Genomic DNA, 19,390 nt, shown 5'->3' with positions numbered 1-19,390 from the left:
TATATATATATATATATATATGTATGTATATATGTATATATATATATATATGTCATAATACTCTTCATCATATATTAATTAACCCGAACAAATGATACTCAACATGTGAAATTAAATCATTGCATGGTATAAAAAAATATGAATATAAATTATTGATAGCCTTCCACTTTAATACCATTTTGAATTATTGATTATTGCTACTCCATATAAAAAAAGATAAATGATTTGAATTAAATTGTTATATGACACAGTGAGGCATTTCTTGAAATGGGCCTTTTACGGCCCAATAAGCTGTGACCGGATCATATGGGCTCTATACAAGCCTAGATTTGTTGGTGATTTGCTACAAGTTTTATGGGTGTTGTAGTCATTTCATATAATTTGACTTAACCGCTGTGGGTCATTTATATATGAACGTTAGGGTTTCAGGTGTGCAACCAAAATCTAAGCTTTGGCCGGCTCGCGGCTCTCCTCTGCATCAATTGAGATCAATCGCCGACGAGAAACTCTAAGTTTGGCTCTCGTTCTTCGTCCTATGGTGTGCGGTCATGGCGGCGACGAGGGTTCTCTCACCGAATGAGCAGGACATCCAGATGATGCTCGCGGCCAACGTGCACATCGGCGCCAGGAACTGCAACTTCCAGATGGAGCGATACGTCTATAGGAGAAGACCCGACGGTCAGTCGAGGCTCCACCTTTGATTCGTCGTAGTCGCTTCCGTTTTCTGATTGAACGCAATTGCGGGTGTATGCAATGCTGCTGTGTGTTGTGATATAGGTTTATGTGATTTGTGTGGACCTTGTTGGACTGGCTGTGTACTGGCAAACGCTTTTGTGTGGATCAGTGGAATCACCCACCTTGCATAGATTCTGCTTGGCTTATGTTACATGGCAAAAAGTCGTGAAGGGACCTTGGGTGGGATCAAAAACCAAAGAAGGGATCTTTGTGGGAATACATTATGGCAAAAAGTGTGTGAAGGGACCTTGGGTGGGATCAAAAACCAAAGAAGGGATCTTTGTGGGATACATATTGTTATGTTATTAACATATTGTTATATAATTTTCATATTTTTTATTTCTTTAATCAATAGAGCACGAATTGACTGATGACATTATAACAAGGAACGTAGCTATTGAAGTACTCTCTCTATCAAAAAGTTTAATTTTCTTGTGCAGGTGTTTTTTTAATCAATCTTGGTAAAACATGGGAAAACCTTCAGCTTGTGTTGCCATTGAAAACCCACAAGATATCATTGTTCGGCCTGCCAGACGTTATGATCAAAGAGCTGTACTGAAATTTGCACAGTATACTGGAGCTCATCCAATGCTGGGAGGCACACCCCTGGAACCTTCACTAATCAACTTCAAACTTCTTTCAGTGAACCTCGTCTCCTCTTTCTAACTGACCCTAGAACAGATTACCAGGTGAGTCATTATTGATCTTGGAAGGACTTTGTGACTACCAAAGCAAATCGGTAACTGATCTCCGCTTTCAACATTTTCTGCAGCCAATCAAGGAATCTGCTCTTGGTAATATTCCCACCATTGCTTTCTGCAACACAGATTCACTGATGAGATATGTTGACATTGGAATTCCTGCCAATAATAAGGGTAAACCACATATTGGTTGCCTCTTCTGGTTGTTAACCAGGTGGGTTTGCAAATGCGTCGGACTATTGCCCCTGGACGCAAGTGGGAAGTAATGGTAAGATCTGCTGACTTCTCTTATTTTTGCTCCTTCATGTGTTAGTACTTGTATTTAAAAAAAAAGAAAATTCAACTTTCAATTAGGAATCAGGACAGTAGCAGTCCACAAAATTACCCTCCGAGATTGGAGGGGGACAAAAAATCCTTGCCTGATTGGCAAGGTTGTGAGCTACAGAATTGTTCAACTTGTTGACGTCTCAAAAAATAAGACATCCATAGAACCTGCCAGCATAATTATATCTTTACATATATTTCACAAATACAAAGGGCAGATTTATCTCTATTACAAATTAACACAGCCTCTAAAGAATCAGATTTGACAATGATATTCAGATAATTCATTTGAGAAGCTTTGGTGAAAGCGTCCCAAATAGCCCAGCATTCCACTTGGAGTGGGGTGGAGGCCTAATGTGTGCTGCTTCCTTGAGTGACGATAGTGCCATTCCCATCCACAAAGCAGTTAGCATTTGTATTGTGTGGATTGCATTAACTTTGTTTTTGTCGACCATCTTAGCTTCAAGTTTAATTCTCCTTGTAATGTGAAATAGCTTTCTTTGTCAACCTGTCCATTTTATGGTCTTAGGGATGACTCTGTATTTGTAATTCCATGTTAGTCGTTGCCCTTTTCTTTAAACTTGGGTCATGTACTTGTATTAACTAAAGAGTGAATTGTGGCATATGCAGGTTAATCTATTTTTCTAGGGGGACCCTGAAGAGGCCAAAGAGCAGGAAGAGGCTGAAACTCCTGTGGCACCTGAATATGCTGCTGTTGCTGGGTACACTAGGATGGTGCCAACTGATCAGTGACGGCTGAGTAATGGGCACCTGATATGGGAGCTGTGCCTGCTGTTCCTGCAGCACGTGGTGCTGACTGGACCGCTAATCAAGGTCAAAGACATCCCATTTTCTTTATCTTACCAGCATGGACAAGTATCCCTTTCACCATGTCAATGCATGCTAAACACAGTTCAATTGTTTCATCCAGCATACTTAATTTTCAATCCATCTCTGTTGGAATTTGTCGATGCATTTTACCAATCATGTTGAATGTCATGTTATCTTGTTTGAAATTTTGCCATTGCTATCATTCCCATCATGATCCTTAACTCACTAGTCTTCTCTTTCACAGCAGTTCACAATCAACTTCAAGTTACTAGTATTCTTATCTCCCATGCAATGCACTTTCTGAGACACATTTATTTACTATATTGGTTTGCAATAATCAAGGATAGACTACCTGAAGATTGTGTCACTTCGATGTGACATTGTTTCATTATGTCAAGAGTGATCTTAAGAGATTCTCCCCTGGCTGTTGTGCTGATGAAGACACTTTCCCTTTTGTCTTGCATCACAGCAGGCATTGTGGCTGCTGACGGTTGGGATGCAGCAGCTGCTCCGGTTGCGGCTGTACCTTCAGGCATACAGGCAGGATCCAAGCTGGCTTCCTAGGTGGAGCCAGATCATGTTGGACCCTCAGGGAGTGAAGAAAGTAAATGGAGGCCTTCCTTTAATCCTCATGATGGAAATTATTCTTTTTCAAACAAAAAAGAAACTTCTGGACTTGTAGCTCAGTTTTCCTTGGGTCATCATTGAACTGTGAGATTATGGTAGACATCACATTAGGGTTAGTTTTGATCTGATTCGAATTTTGCTCTGTGACTTATTTTTTTGTAGCAACATAAGAAACATGTTCTTGATTAAATATTCGCTCAATTGGAAAGTGGATGTTCTCAATGCTTATCATCCATGCCTTAATACATTTGGATTCAGGCTGATTGAAAGTTATGTGCATGATCAACTTTCTGAACCATTTTCTCGAGAATTTTACTCTCTGTTGTAGATCTAATGTTATAAAATCCAGGTTAGTGACATTTTAGTTTGGTATACATAATTTCGATATTTATGTATGATGGAGGAGGAAGCATATCATAGAGGAAGAGGGCTCGCGAGGACTTTTATTCATTTTCTAATGAGTCAAACCGAAACATTTGAAATGGGGCAGTCTGGCACATATCTGCAAGCACAAATATAATGTTTGTCATTTCAACTCTCCAAATATTAACATTTCTGGACATACCTTTTTTTAGTTAATATCAATCTAGAAATTCCAGTTTAATCATAATTGATCAAACAAATTGCATGCTCATAGTTAATAGATATCAACTATATGTTCGTAAAATTATTACACACGCAGCACGCGAACATATATACATAAACAATATTTTAAAAAAATCAAATATGAAAACTAATATATATATATATATAACATATTTTATAGGGCAGGAGTTTTTTTTTTTCTCTCCTTGAGACCATAACACTATTAAGACACAGTCATAAGAAACTATTTGGTAATACCACAATACAGTGTCATCCAAAAGTGTCAATAAAATGACTTATTAGGAAAAAAAATAGGTGCAAAGGCTTTATTGAAAGAATAGAAATGTTTTTCTCATATGAAGAAAGACTGTTCTCATAGCAAAATTTGCCTCCTTTAGCAGAAAATTTGGCAGCTTGAAACAACTCTACTTTTCCTGGCCTCACTAGAGAAAGGTAACCATCAGATACCCCAAAAATTATGTTTGAACTGATCATGGCTTGAAAGGTGCAAACACCACAACCGAGTTGTGTCCTCCAAAACCAAATGAGTTTGAAATAGCTACATGAGGAAAACAAATTTATGAGAGAGAGAGAGCGAGAGAGAGAGAGAGAGAGGAAGATGAGGAGGAAATGAGAATATTTCCAACTTACCAACATTAACTTCATGCTGCTGCTTTTCGTTTGCCACGGTGTCAAACTCAACTGCTGGCTCTAAATTCTACAGTTATTGCACATGCAGAAAGATTTTTATCATCAAAATATGTGGGTTACCTAACAGCTAGTTACAGCCTTCAAATGGAGAAAGCATATGCAATAATAATATTTGAACATCAATTCAAATTTATTAAACAGAATGATGATGGTAAGACCGAAGCTACTAAACAATTTTCAGAAAATTACACAACAAAAGGTCCATTAAAGTAATAATTTGGTTATAGTTTATTAGTCTGGAATACTCATATAATGTATATTCATATACCATAGGAATATCCAGCATATTTTAGACATAATGTACGCTCTTAGACGCTGTTATTTGTTTATGTGATCAATTTGATCATTGAGCTCTCATGGGAAGCAACATGAATCTTGCTACAAATAAGAGTCGAATTCATATGCAAACAAAAATCTAAAATGATAATTTAATGGTTTAATACAATATGGTATCCTTTTGTTTATTACCATAAGAGACAGATTTTCACTTACGAATTGGTTTATAGTTGGATGCAGCCATCCTGTAGTTATGGCTTTCACAGTTGCAATAGCCTCTAAACCCCCTGCTGCACCAAGGCAGTGCCCTATCATAGACTGAATATATAGGACCATGTCAGAAATGCATAAAGCAGCAATAGAACATTGCAAAATCAGGATAAGTTCTTTGCCTTTGTTGCATTCATCTTAACCGCAGATGGATCCTTGAAAACCTGTTTAATGGCGTTCACCTCTGCCAGATCGCCCGCAAGTGTGGAAGTTGCATGAGCATTTATGTAATTGACCTGGAAACAAAAATCAGACTGAGGTTTAGCTGACATTTCAGTATTTACAAGTCCAGTACTTATTGGAACTCCATGATGCAAAAAAACGGTGATTGCCTCATCACTTTTGAAACAGTATTTTATAGGCAAGAATTACTTCATAATGCCATAGGATTTCTTCTCAAAAAAAGAAAAAAATATATAAACATTAAATTTAAAAAGACAAATTCAGTATCGACTGATCAAAACTGATATGTATCAGCCATAAAGACCATAGTTCATGGTGTAAGATATACCAAGTCTAAACTGATTTATTGACCTCATAACTAGAAATTGTTGAAATAAGTCAGAATTAATTAAAATTTAAGGGAAGCTGCCAATTTTTGACAATTCAAGCCAATCCAATAGCCTCAAAAGAATAAGTGAGGAGGAAGGAAAAGAAGAGTGAAGCCAAGAATGAGGAAAGATAAAAAAAGAAACTTGTAATTATGATTCTAAAGCAGAGATGTTACCACTGATGCATTTGTTACTCATGGCACATTCACATTAATCATATGTCATCCTCAATCGTCCACCATTGCATAAAGACAGTAAAAGATGTAATGAAAGGAAAGTGGAGATAGACCTTATTATTGAAATAGGGATGCATAACAAGAAGATAGTTGCTGTGGAATTCAAGATTTATCATCTCTGCAAATGAAGTTCCCTTTATTTACATTTGCATGAACCAATAATTCATTCTTCATGGTGACTAGAGAGAATCATCAGACCTTCCAAATGAAGTTTCAAGTGGACTAGTTTTAAGTCTTCCCATATAAAAAGGACAACCTAATGAACAAGGCTTCAGCTGATATTGTCTAAAAAGGATGGCTCACCCCATACAAGCAAATAGACTATTTTCGTTATTAAAACCTTGGTAATCAAAATCACAAAGGAACAACTTTCACCCTCAAACTTCTTCACATGACATATATAATAATCATATACTGAAATATTATATACTTAATATAAATTGTTATTTTTAACAAATTATTTCTTTTTTGTTTTTTGCTATCATCTTAAATATAATTTCTTAGGTTGACATAAATATAAAATGCCTAGAGAAGCTTTTCAATGAGTAGAAAATAGAAATATATACATAAAATAATATCCAACACCAATGCAATGATATGTGCATATGTATACTACATTCGAGTATCTTTTAACCAGTAGTAGTAGAATAGGATGTTCATTTGACTATTTTATGAAGAATTTAAGCCTTTTAACTTCAACGCATCACAGAAGAAAATACCAAGATGATAAAAGAACTGAAGAAAAGAAACAATATATATGCTTGACACTGGTAGAAAGCAACTCTGGATTACCTCTTCTGGTGCCACTCCAGCATCTTCAAGACTTTTCTGGACACAAGATGAAACCCCAAGTCCATCAGCTCTAGGATCTGTCATATGATAGGCATCACAGTTGACAGCACCTCCAAGGTACTCAGCAATTATTGGTGCATCACGTTTCATTGCATGTTCAAGGCTCTCCATGACCTTCACCGATTGATGTTAAACAAAAAGAAGCAGCAAAAGTTAGTAACTATAAAAATCTCCGCTGAAAGTGTGATTTGCATGATTAACCAATTTATCTATTTCTATCGCATGCACAATCATGTCATTGGGATTAACACAAGCTAAAATTTCCATACCAATTTCCAAGTAATTTAGCAAATGTTTGAGGTATTCATACTCATGTATGGCAACAAAGCTTAATCATTGTTCATATTTTGTCACCATAACCACTGACTATTGATTTTACCAAACAATGTATGACTACGGCCAAAGAATCATTTCAGACATGTCAAACACCCATAAATGCACCCATTAATCAAAAGTCCTCATTCCCAAACTCACTTCTTTCACTTCTCAAACTGAAATGCAAATTAATCTTCCTGCCACTGATAAAATATTAGAGAAGTGTAATTAATTCATACAGCTGGTAATACTAATGCACCAGACAGTATGCTGATCAATACATTACTCATACTGGTCTGAGGGAGCATCATTACATTGTCCTGTGTCGACATATGGAATTTTGATGGATAATGCTTTTAGATATCAACTTTAGCCAAGTTCGATGAAAATCATCATGAATTGATAGAACCTACAACCTCTCTCTACACTGTATAACAAAAGATGTGGAGGAAAAAATAAAGATATGTTAGCGCATACCAGTACTCCAGCACCTTCCCCCATGACAAAGCCATCTCGATCCTTGTCCCATGGTCTTGATGCAGTTTTAGGATCATCATTTCTTTGAGATAATGCTCTACATGCAACAAAACCCCCAACACCAATTGGAATGATGGCAGCTTCAGTACCACCAGCAATCATTATATCAGCCTCACCACGACGAATATGATTAGCAGCAGCATAAAAACAATAGTTTGATGTTGCACATGCAGTAGAAATTGAATAGTTAGGACCCATGAAACCAATATCCATTGCAAGTAGCGCAGAACCCATGTTTGTTATGGCATAAGGAATGAAAAATGGAGTTATTTTCCTGTGGCCTTTCTCTATTAAAGCCTGAACCCCATCAGAAAAGATTGAAAGACCACCCATGCCTGTACCAACAAGAACACCAGCTCGAACCTTGTCAATCTGATGACAACAAATAGTTAGTCAAAAAGTACATAGGCAGGAAAGTAATGAGAGCTTCTCTAGCCATCAAATAACAACAACTATGAAACAAGTGTGACGTATAAATAAGCAGTCGTATTAATGCTTCACATCAATGAAATGGGAAAAAGAACTAAAACAATTTAATAAGTTGAAGCAAGGGAAACCAGAAAAAAAAAAAAAAATCTATTTTGATGAGGCACAAACTTAATTTCATGTTCTAGATAATATCTCAGTAACTAAATTTTCTGTTGGTGATGCAATAATGATGGTTGGCATAAGCTGCAGCATGCATCGCATACATTAAGGTAGCCATGAAAAAGAATTAATAGACAGCAACAAAGGGGCAGACACATGATCAAGTGAGATCCAGCTGAAGAACGTTACCAAACAGCCGATCAAGCAATAGATCTTTAAATTAACATAGTTAATGAACGTTAATAAACCCAAAACTTTAGAGGAAGGTTCCAAGTATCAGTTTTGATTCAAATACAATAAAGTCCTATCCGAGATTGCAACAATTCTTGATTGGATTCAGGTAAAGGCATGGTCCAACTCGATCCTCCATAACCAAATAACCAGAAACAAGCTACATTTCAGCTACAAGTTAAATTTTCATCAAGAAAAAAGCAACAAAATTTCATCTGGTCTTTAATTAAAACGAAAAGTCATCTTTTTAATCACACGACGCATTTCAGTTCCAAGAAGATGAGAATTCATTTAGTCAGATGAGAGCACATCGAACCTTGTTAAGGGTTTGGCTCCCAACACCAAGGCCGGCGCTCTCGAGGGCCTTCTTGCCACTAACCAGGCAATACCTCAAACAGCCGTCGAGCCGCCGGTCGTTCTTCCCATCGATGTACCCCTCCGACGAAAACCCCCTGATCTGGCCGGCGAACCTTGTGGGGAACTTGGACGCGTCGAACCGGTCAATCAGCCCGATCCCGCTCTCCCCTTGCAGGAGCTTGTCGTAGTACGCATCGACGTCGTTTCCGAACACGGAGACCAGCCCCATGCCGGTGATCACGACCCGCTTCTTCGGATCCGTCTCCCTGCGGGGCGGCGCGGCAGAGGCGCGGACGGCGGTGAGCGGGCGGGGGGAGCGTCGACGGAGCGTGGGGGGAGGTTCGGGGGAGGAGAGGCGGAGACCGTCCACGGCGGGGAGGAGGAGGGTCTGCATGGTGGCGGGCGGCGGAGCCTCGGAGTTCTCGAGAGATCAGAGGAAGCGTGTGCGAATTGTCCTTTTTAGTTGATGGCTCGTTCTTGGGCCGGAAGAAGGTGGATCCGGTGTTTGTCTCGGCGCAGCATACGTTGTCTTTTGTGGTTACCGATTGCCACGTGGAGATAAAGCGTATTCGACGTGACCTATAAATCTCCTTAATCTTTAGATTTAAAAATTTTATATTAAAATTTTTTATAATTATAAAAATAAAATATTTTAGTTTTATTTTCACGAAAATTCAAAGAGAAAGATAATAATGTCTCAAACCTAATTATTTAGATCACGAAAAATCAACAATAATAATAACAGACTTTCAATAATCAAGAAAATAATTATTTTTTGAGATACAATAATATCTAACTCATAAATATTTATATATTAAAAATAATATTATAATAATAACAATAATAAAATCTTAAATCTTAAATATTTAAAATAAAAAATAACAATAATAATCTAAATTTAAAATAAAAAAAGAAAAAAACCTCTAAACTTATGGTGTTTAAATTCCAATGAATAGATTAGTCAATGGCTAATGATGATACTACCTTCACTTGAAGGAATGGCAGATCAACAACTCCCAAATCTAATCTTTTGTTACACGTCCTACCTAAATCTTCTATTCTGAGACCTTCAGTGACCTCTCCATCGTCCTCTCCAAATCTCAGCTGGTGTGAGCCACTTCTGACCCTCTCGAGATCTTTGGATTGCGTGCTAAGTGATCGTCTCTTACATGCTCATGGCCATGGCTTGGAGACACAGTGCATGTTCTTGCTGATTATAAACACAGTGCAAGATTTTTCTTCTTCTTGTCAACTCAACTGGCAGTGTTAACGATGGGCAATAAATCAGGAGGCGTTAATATGGCTACTATCTACATTTTTAGCTTTTAATCTGTTGTCCTCTGAATATGTGTTCTTGAAGCCTATCACCCAAGCAGATCTTTTCACAGAAACATTCAGAACTTTTGCATGTTGCTGTTGATGATATGTTGTTGTTCTCCTGCTTTCCTTCGTTCCAGCATTGTGTTGTTATCTTGCTCCCCTTGCAGAACCATTTCTCATGTACCTTGTCCTCCCCAGCAAAGTGATCTCTTATCCTGGTGGATTGGATTGACTACTTCTGTTGCTATCAAAATCCAATTGATGGTTTTAGCTGAGTGAACCATGGTCATAAGAGATCACTTTGGTTTTTAGTGATACACAGCTGAAAAATTACAGTCGAGAGAGGAATAGAGACATGGGATGGAATTTGGCTTATTGTTTCTTATCTTCTTGGATTGTACATCAGGTTTCTATCTGTCATCAAGCAATCTTTATGTGAGCAGTCCTCTGTTATCTTGTATACACCAAACCAAGAAAATCTTGCAACTGTTCATTCTTCTTACAAGTGGTGGGTTCAAGAACCCCTTAATCTTTTGGCATATGAGAAATGGTGAAGAGGAGATTTGATCCAGGATTTTGATATTAATAATTGAAGCCTTTAACAACAAAGTTAAGTGATCTTTGTTCTATCTATTCTTTAGCTTCAGCCTCGAGGGGTGCGGGTTGCTTCACATCTCTATTTTTGCGCCTTCACAGTGAATTGTTCCTTGCGATCAAGAAATGATGCAACTCGATGTGACATGACAGACAATATCTCATAGAGAACAATAACTTGCGGGCATACAATGGTTACACTTTGTTTGTGATAAATGTGTATTCAGGTTTTTACTTGATTCTCTGATGAGTATTATCCTTGGATGATGAACACTCACCAAATGATACAGATTATAAAAGATGGCTAAACAAAAAACTTATATATAACAGGGAAAAACGCAAATTTTTCTCTACTAATTTACAGAATTTTCAGAACCTTCAGCCTCTACTTCGATCCTATTCAGCCTAGCAAGGGATGGCACCTTGCCTGGGGCCACTTGAGGACACAGAGAAATCATATACTATAAAATGGTTTCATCTCCAGAGATGTCTGAGGAAATATCTTTCTCGAGCTCACTGATTACTTGCTCAATGTTTCTTCTGTAAATCGGCATGTAATGATCATTTATCATCGTCTGTGAGAGCCTCAATTTACCATAGAGTGACCTTGGTGTCAAGAAAATCCCAAATTTAGGCTCAACCGGCAGGCTTCCATCGTCATGGCCGTCGTTCGGAGCTTCTTGGTTGGTTGTCCCATCCGGAAGAATGGGCACAACGTGCATGATTTTTCCAGGGGGGTAAAATCTATGAACTTCCTTTGTTTCGGTCAGCATGCCTTCGGTTGTCCCCCTGCTCTCCTCAGCAGCAGTGGTGTTCTGCTCCTCCCTTATTTCATTTTCCAAATCGGCATCTTCATTCTCATTTGCCAAGTCACCATCTTTATTCTGCCTAGTTCGGTATAACTCATTCTCCAGTTGCTGCCACAACTCAACCTCGGTCATACTGTCCTCGATCCTACCATGGCCCATGAGATCCTCACTATCACTGTCGTCCTCATTGTCATCCACCTCAGTAGCATGAGATATTTCACTGATTTGTGAACACTCATATTCTGTGGTCCACCCTACACCCTGAGAAGTAATGATTTCTATGTTCTCCAAAGTGGTTGTTTCAGTTGAACTGGCAAGAGCCTCGGAATTTTCTTTTGCTGAGGTCGAGGATCCTGAAATGCTTTCTTCTAGTCTTGAGTTTGGAACAGTTGACTTGCTTCGATGACGAGGCCCAATACAGGACCACGAAGATAGCCTCAGTGGAGGTTGAGCCCATGCAGCCTGAGCCACACTGCGGGCTGTCTTCACCACAACCTAAGGTAAAAGCGATCATCATGTAAGAAGACAACGAAATAAAACATAGACATAACTTTCTTCTCTTTCTTTTTCTAGGGAAGAAAGACCTTCATTCACTAATTAAACTGTAGGTGATGGAGATCATGGATCACGAATTACAAAAAATCAGCATCCCAATCTTGAGATAAGCCATTTCTGATGACTGGATTTGCCAAACTATGTGACAATTTGTCAGTATCCCTATGAACATGGCTAAACTTTTAAAACAAATATTTCACTAGCTAAAGCATGTTTGTTAGCGATAAATGGAACATAGATCCAAGAAATGGCACTGGACACTCAGCTACTTGGTTACAACCAAATTGCTGGGAAAAAAAAGTGTTCCAGTTTTGGTAAAAGTATTTTTCTTTTAGATGACCATGATGGGTAAATTATAATTGGCATAAAAACCCAGAATATAACAATTACTTCAGTTCATTTTCAAGGATAAGTGCATGCATCTCCTTACAGGTAAATTTGCAAGGTACAGGACAGTCTAAACCACGAAGGATGAGAGATGAAACAAACCTGTGTTTTATTAGATATTGGACGTAGGATCGCACCAGCACCGGCTACTCTAGCTCTAGCCGTGGCAATTGATGGAAGACGAGACCCTAGTGCAGATGCTGAACGATAAACAGTGCTCAATATTCTAGTGTGCTCAATTTGATTTCGCAAGTCATTCAGCCATGCTGATGCTGTCACCTGTCCACAATAAAAAAGAACGGACAAGTTATCATACAAGTATCGAAAGATATGCTTACAAACCAAAAAATTAAAATGGTTCACAAAAATAAGTTGATCTGAGAAATTGAGAGAAGACCAGGATTGACAGTTCTTCACGTAGTGTTACTTTATTACATTTCCGCATTCTGATGTTTTAGAAGCCATTATATCAATGAAGCAGTTTATTCGTAACATATTTAAAACTGCAAATACTTTTTGACACTCTGAATCCTTCTTTTTCTATTTTCTGACAAGATAAACTAATATATACCTCTGTCAGATAAAGATTCATTCTAGTATGACCATGATACCAGCTTGTATCAACTATCACTATGATAATTCTGATTAAGTTTTATGTACATACTCAAAACACCCTTGACTCTACACTTCCCCTATCCCTCTTCATTCTTCTACCGCACATCCAACATTTCTACTGCGTATATCCCCTACCATTGTTCATCTACATTGTGACCAAGAAAAAAATGAGAGAGGAGACAAGGTGAGAAGAAAAAAGAAACAGAAAGGGAAAGAGAAAGAAGGTAATGGGAAAAGGTGTCCTCAGTTACTAAAGTGCTACAGTAAAATTATAGAATGACGTTAAGAGAATTTATGAAAGTGAATGAAGTTTATATAAGTACAAATGATATATGCAGCTTTGCAGGAATATAAATATAATTGGAATCATTCAGGAGATGGACGTGCAAGTTTCCTTGATTATTGTTTACTCCCACTCGGTTAAGTTACTAGCAAAGAACTGATATCCGTTGATGTCAATATGAAAGAGCTGCTAATCACTGGGGTTTCAATAGAATGAACCAAAAGTGTGTGCAAGTGAAACGATCTTGGAGAAGTAATAGGCCTCAAGGAATATAAAATCTCTTTGCTGAAAAGAGATAATTAAGAAGTCAAAATTCCTCGTACAGACATATTTCGCATCGTTCATGCAGTTCAATTGACCATGCTATTTCAATTTTCAATGAATGTCAAGTCCAAATATTCACCTAAATGCAATTTGATTTCATTTCTTGGTGGTCCATTATCTGAATGCATGTCAGATATCTTTACATCACAGGATAATATAATTTAGATCCTGTTAGTATAAAGTCATTTCTGATTAATGAAATTACTCTCATAACTACCTCAAAAACTTAGTGTAGTTACCGACTCGAACATAATCTCAAAGTATAATAATATCTTAAACACGTACACCTAAATAACACAAAGCCCTGACAGTGAGCATTATTTTCAAGTTTGAATTCTTCAACAGTTTATATCTGTGATGTATAAAATGAACATTGTCCTTTTCTTTGGAATAAAAAAAAAGAGGAAGGAGGGAGATTCTACAGCCAAATCTCAAAAAATTTTCTACATTAGACTCTCAGATTGAGTTCAAGTTCATAACAAGTGATATAAGAAGAGCATTTATCAAACACATAACCACTGCTGAACAGGAAGACTATCCTTTGGAAAAGGTCATTTTTTATATTTGTAGTGCTTGACCATGCTCCTAATCTGAACACTGCAGACAAACCCCAGAAACAGATTATATGCCCTATACTACAATGACAAAAAGTATTCTACTCAAACAAACCAAATAGATAGTACTTAAAAGTTCATATGGGAACACAAGTCCCATCACAGATTAAACATATAACAATTAAATTCAATTATAACCTCAGAGCGCAAGTCATCTACAGAGGCAGCTGAGAATGTAGGCACCAAATCAGCTCCATTGACAACTGAAGTAATGAAATGTCTGCCTGATTCTGCCAGTTCCCATGTCATACATGCAGCTGCAAGTACAATATATACCACGATAGAATGTGAAAGGATGTGCAACATATAATGAAACAAAGCACAAACTCATAAAATGTCCTTTAGATATCATACAGAAATAAAAGTAATCTCTTATAGTCTAAAAGGCATATTATGAGCTCCAAAAAAAATGATGGATCAGCTAAGTCAGATTTTTGAAGTGCACAAGAAGAAGACTTATTGAGAGTCACACAACAAGATAACATCAATAGCAGGAGGTCTAAATTTGACACACAAACGGTTTGTTTATATCTTGACAGTCAACACTCTTCTTTAAAGAATGATCCTTCCTTGATATCTTGCTGGTCTAGTTATAATTGTAGCCAACTACTTTTAATGTAAATTATTTGTAAAATCAAAAGAAAAATAGGTAATCGAGACTTCAATCTAAGATAGCTAGGATAAGGCTTGCACATCAACCAAACATTGTGATCAAGGGAGACAAACCTGGAGCAAATGTCACACAGGTGGTAGTTGCAAAATCCTGCTGCTCCCGCAAAATATATGTTAATAGTGCCGCTGTACCACCACCAAGCGAGTGCCCAACTATCTAAAATGATTTGAAACATAAAATGTCAACAAAATTGTGAAAAGAAATCTTTAATGAAGGTTGTCGAAAATGTTTAGTAGCAGTTACCAATTTAAGATCTTTAGTAAATCAGTTGTATGTAAAACAAAATTTATTGTTTAAAGTCATGATAACCCAACGTCAGTTGGATATAAAAATGCCCATAATCACTTGTGTTATTTACATGTTCTTTAATATTTTATTGTTTGATATTAAAATGCCCAAAAATTGAAATTTTATTCCTGCTAGTTTATTCAAATTATAGGTTTGAATAAAAGATTCACAAAACTTAAACAAAAAGGCAATTTTGCATTATTAATATTCTCCTCTCACTCTTCTTCCTCCATTGTCATGACAGGTAGAATTTCTGCTTCCACTAAGGAGCAGCTATTGGTGATGATGTCACAACCAAAAAAGAGAAAAAGAATCATAATAATGGTTGACGAGCAGTGGAAAAGGATGTGGCAGAGGTGGAACTTGGTGATCAAGTGGAGAAAAGGAAGTCAATAGAGTGTGATGGAAACAATGGTGTGGATGTAGGAGATAAAAGAAAACTAAAATGCATAAGTGGTACAGGTAGTAATGATGGAATCTTATCAGGAGAAAGAGTATAAAGATAAGGGTTGCTTCCCAATTATCAAATACAAAAAATTGATAATCTTTTAAATGGTACGATATAACAAAGTATCCACTACATGTTGAATGGATATACTGAAGAAATTTTATCTTGATTTAAGAAAGTATTTTCTGGGACAATTTTTATGCAATGAATGTTTCCATTTTTCATCAGAATGGAACACTTCAGGAAATTTATAAAAAATAGTTAAGTATATTTTCTCCATACTCATTCAAGGATTTTTTTTTATTTAAATGTTTAATCCGAAAGAAGGAAGAATAATTTCTTAAGCTACAAAAGAAATGAGACTGGCTTAATGGGTACCAAAATCCTACATAAAATGCGCCTAACAGATTACAACGAGTAAAAAAGAAAAAAACATGTGATTCAATACATATACTAAATAAAAATGGTAGTCTGCTTATGAAATTTGTGTTATAGACCAACTTAAATGCTTCAAAACAAATTCAGAAGGATACTTGTAGACCGAATAGAGAGATTTGCAACAGTAATCACCTTCAGTTGGTACTCTGGATACTCATGCAACACCTTCATAAGACATGGACCAGCAAGTTTAGCGATCCATCGAGCAGCCGCAACCATCCCACAGTGTGCATACCCTAAAATTAAATCACTGACACCACCTTCATTCATAACTGTATGATGGAATGGTACAACTGCACCAGTTGCAGCTGTTAATGTATCTCGAATGCTGTGAGTGCCCCTGATCAACAGTAGAATACACTTTGTGCTTTTGTCAATTAAAATCGCAAAAGCTGGTTTTAATATCTGGAAAAAAAGAAACAAAGTAATGAATTGAGAGAAGCCTCTTCTGCCAAATAGATCTTTTCAGTTTTCCCAAAGAAATATAATAACATGAAGTATAAAGATATAAATAAAATTTAAAGCTCCAACAGTGAAGAACACTTACTCCTGCTTTAGGTTCCTGAAGTATCACATCATCTTGGGAATAACCAGTTGCCTCCAAAAATAACGGAAAAGGCTTTTTTGAAAAATGCCAGCAAAGAGTTAACAAATTCAGAAGGTACTTCAGTTCATCGATAACTTGAACTCCTCTAAGCTGTATGCTTCCGTTTCCAGCATAGGTTTTTGCCACATGCAAGTTTCCCTGCAAGGAGAAGAAAAAGTAAGTAATACCAGTAACTAGTAAGTAGTAACTACCAAAGAGTAAGGACTAAGATTTTGGTAATCATACTGGAGACTAGACTAAGAGTGTGCAGCAACATATAAGGAACATCTGCAATTTTATAGAAAAGTTCTCGATATGATAGAGAACTTAGAAAGATCCCAAACCCCTGTACTATGCACATCTACAACTGTACTGATTTTATCACACATCGCTGTGATGACTTCAGATCAATAACAGGAGGCTTTATTATAGAAAAATCAACATTTATCAGAGTGTTCGAGACCATAGAGGAAAGTGCAAAATTATAACTTCCAACAAAATGAAACCACTTGTCATTTTCATTGGAAGCAACAAGTATTCTCTTCTTCAATGGAATGACTAAAATGATTAAATTAAATACTTCTGGACTCAAAAAGAAACAAGCTTTATGCAAGTAAGTTATACATAACTCTGAAGGAACTGTTATCAAACGTATGTTAAATAAGTGTTGCAGTCCAAGATTGTGAAATATAAGTTATAAAGAGTTTTGGATAAGCCAAGGATTGTTGATGCTGATTCATAGTGAAGAATGCTTGACCATGTCAAAAGGTCCCAAGAAAGATATAAGTGTCTGCCAAGGTTTAAGAGTTGGCAGATATCTGGGCACTTTAGCTCTATGACCCAGTATGGCACATTAGAAAACACCATGTCAATCCATCCCTTTGCTGGCATGTGCTGAACATACAGGTGAAGTTCTTTATTTTTTAATAATTCTAAGGAATGTTAAGATGTTCCTCATTTCTCCGAAGGGAATCAATGTGGTTAACTGAACCAGATAAAAGAGTGAAATCTTCTTTAATGCATGCAATATGTACATGATAACCTATTTCTCTTACTTCAGTAAATGCATGCAAAGGAAGATACAAAAAATGCAACTTAACATTATCAAACAACAAATAGTCCCATGTGCTATGTTATAACGTTCATTTCATTTTGAGTCATATTTATTCAAGGCCTTCATCTTAATAAATGGACCAAAGAATGGGCCTCAGACCTTCAGGTAAGTAGCATGACATTCTTTTGAGAATCTAATATACAGTGTCCCAGTAGCTATAAATCAAACAAAAGCAGCCGAATTGGAAGCCTAGGCAGGTTTCTGCTAAGCAAAAAAGTCAGACACACTGAAAGAATCCAAAAGTGTTCTACCTGCCTCTTTAAGAGAAAGTTAATGCCAAAGGCCAGATCACCAATAGGCCATTTCCCCAAAGTCTCAGAATAAGTAAATCGCAACGTCTCCGACAGGGTTGATATCGTCTCCAACCATGTGGCAGGGGCTCGCACAGGCCTTCGCGACACCCGATTCCTCCCAGAAAGAAGAGGCTTGGCTCCATCGTCGCCATGCTCACATTCACCATGATCTTGAGATCGCGTGGCCTGTAGTCTACGATTCAGCGTGTAGTAAAGAAGAGCAGCAGCACCCGCTGCAGTTGCCATGGTTGCCGTCGCCATCGCAACCCAGCTTCAAAATTGGCCCGCTTCAACAATAACTCGCAGTCAGTTCATCCAATCTAATCAATAATAATCACAATAATAAGACAAAACAATACTTCTATCAGATACCAGCAAGAACAAGAGTTCCTACAAAGGCAAGGCTTTCACGAAAGGTTGAATTTTTGGGGGGGAAAGGAACAACTTAGGCTCGAAACAAGAACAGTTGTGATCAAAATTTTGCGACTAAAGTCTACATCCAACCAACATGAAAAGCCCACTGCTAAATATCTCACTAAAAGCCTTTTATTCGACTGCGGCGACAATCGAATCACTTAGCAGAATCTACAGGCAACCCAACCACAGCAAAAGCCCTAACATAAGAGGAGCAAAGGATCCACCTCAAGGAGCGGTCGGCAGGTTCCAAATTCGTCCGGCCACTCTGATCTCAGCAGACGGCACCGGGAGATCCAATCAAAACGGAGAAGGAGAAACAAGATTCGATCGACGCGGATGGGTGACCAAACTCGTTCTCGCTTGAGGCGGCGAGCAAGGCAAAAATTGGACCGCGCTATTTAGGTGGACTGAACCACCCACCCCGAAAAAGATGTCTCTTTTTATCTCCTTTGAGGAGGATAAAGCAGAATTCCACGCCGACTCGAGTTGACGCTAACAGCCGGAACGTCATCGACCGCGTCCTCTACCACCGCTCTGCCCTTCCCTTCCTCCGCCCAGCTCGATTCCGGTGAGATCAATTAGCAATCTTTTCTTCTCTTTCTTATATATATATATATATATATATATATATATATATATATATATATTTTTTTTTTTTTTTTTCTCGTCATCCAAAGAAAAAAAATTAAGAGAAAGAAATGGATTTTGTTGGGAAACGAAACGAAGTAATGTTATTCAATTTTGTAATCTATTCTCGATCAATCTTATCCATACAACAAAATCAAATTAATCATTATTAATCATGATCATTGGTCATGATTTGATGTCTTACATAGACAAATTGTACATGAATATTCTTTTGTTATCAAGCAATTATAGTTAAGGATAAAACATAATTAAGGTTA

The 19,390-nt window shown here is 37.3% G+C and overlaps 2 protein-coding genes and 1 pseudogene across 2 annotated transcripts; 1 reads left to right on the top strand and 2 right to left on the bottom strand.

Moving 5' to 3' along the window:
• Window positions 1–450: 450 nt before the first annotated feature.
• On the top strand, window positions 451–3,463 carry LOC135612887 (small ribosomal subunit protein uS2-like; annotated as a pseudogene).
• A 571-nt stretch (window positions 3,464–4,034) lies between these two features.
• On the bottom strand, window positions 4,035–9,213 carry LOC103985494 (3-oxoacyl-[acyl-carrier-protein] synthase I, chloroplastic). Its single transcript, XM_009403208.3, has 7 exons — window positions 8,687–9,213; window positions 7,492–7,923; window positions 6,640–6,813; window positions 5,183–5,296; window positions 5,007–5,108; window positions 4,455–4,521; window positions 4,035–4,362 (listed from the first exon to the last, which is right to left on the bottom strand). Exons 1-7 carry the CDS (start codon window positions 9,119–9,121, stop codon window positions 4,295–4,297), a joined length of 1,392 nt encoding a protein of 463 aa, XP_009401483.2. The 5' UTR covers window positions 9,122–9,213; the 3' UTR covers window positions 4,035–4,294.
• A 1,606-nt stretch (window positions 9,214–10,819) lies between these two features.
• On the bottom strand, window positions 10,820–19,058 carry LOC135584883 (uncharacterized). The gene is made up of 8 exons (XM_065109673.1): window positions 18,710–19,058; window positions 18,027–18,355; window positions 16,623–16,820; window positions 16,208–16,480; window positions 14,955–15,057; window positions 14,367–14,485; window positions 12,495–12,671; window positions 10,820–11,945 (listed from the first exon to the last, which is right to left on the bottom strand). Exons 2-8 carry the CDS (start codon window positions 18,327–18,329, stop codon window positions 11,103–11,105), a joined length of 2,016 nt encoding a protein of 671 aa, XP_064965745.1. The 5' UTR covers window positions 18,330–18,355; window positions 18,710–19,058; the 3' UTR covers window positions 10,820–11,102.
• Between the last annotated feature and the right edge of the window lie 332 nt (window positions 19,059–19,390).

The sequence above is a fragment of the Musa acuminata genome, chromosome BXJ2-5 (assembly GCF_036884655.1).
Source record: "Musa acuminata AAA Group cultivar baxijiao chromosome BXJ2-5, Cavendish_Baxijiao_AAA, whole genome shotgun sequence".
In the NCBI taxonomy this organism is placed as follows: Eukaryota; Viridiplantae; Streptophyta; class Magnoliopsida; order Zingiberales; family Musaceae; genus Musa; species Musa acuminata.
This window is presented reverse-complemented; position numbering and strand designations above follow the sequence as displayed.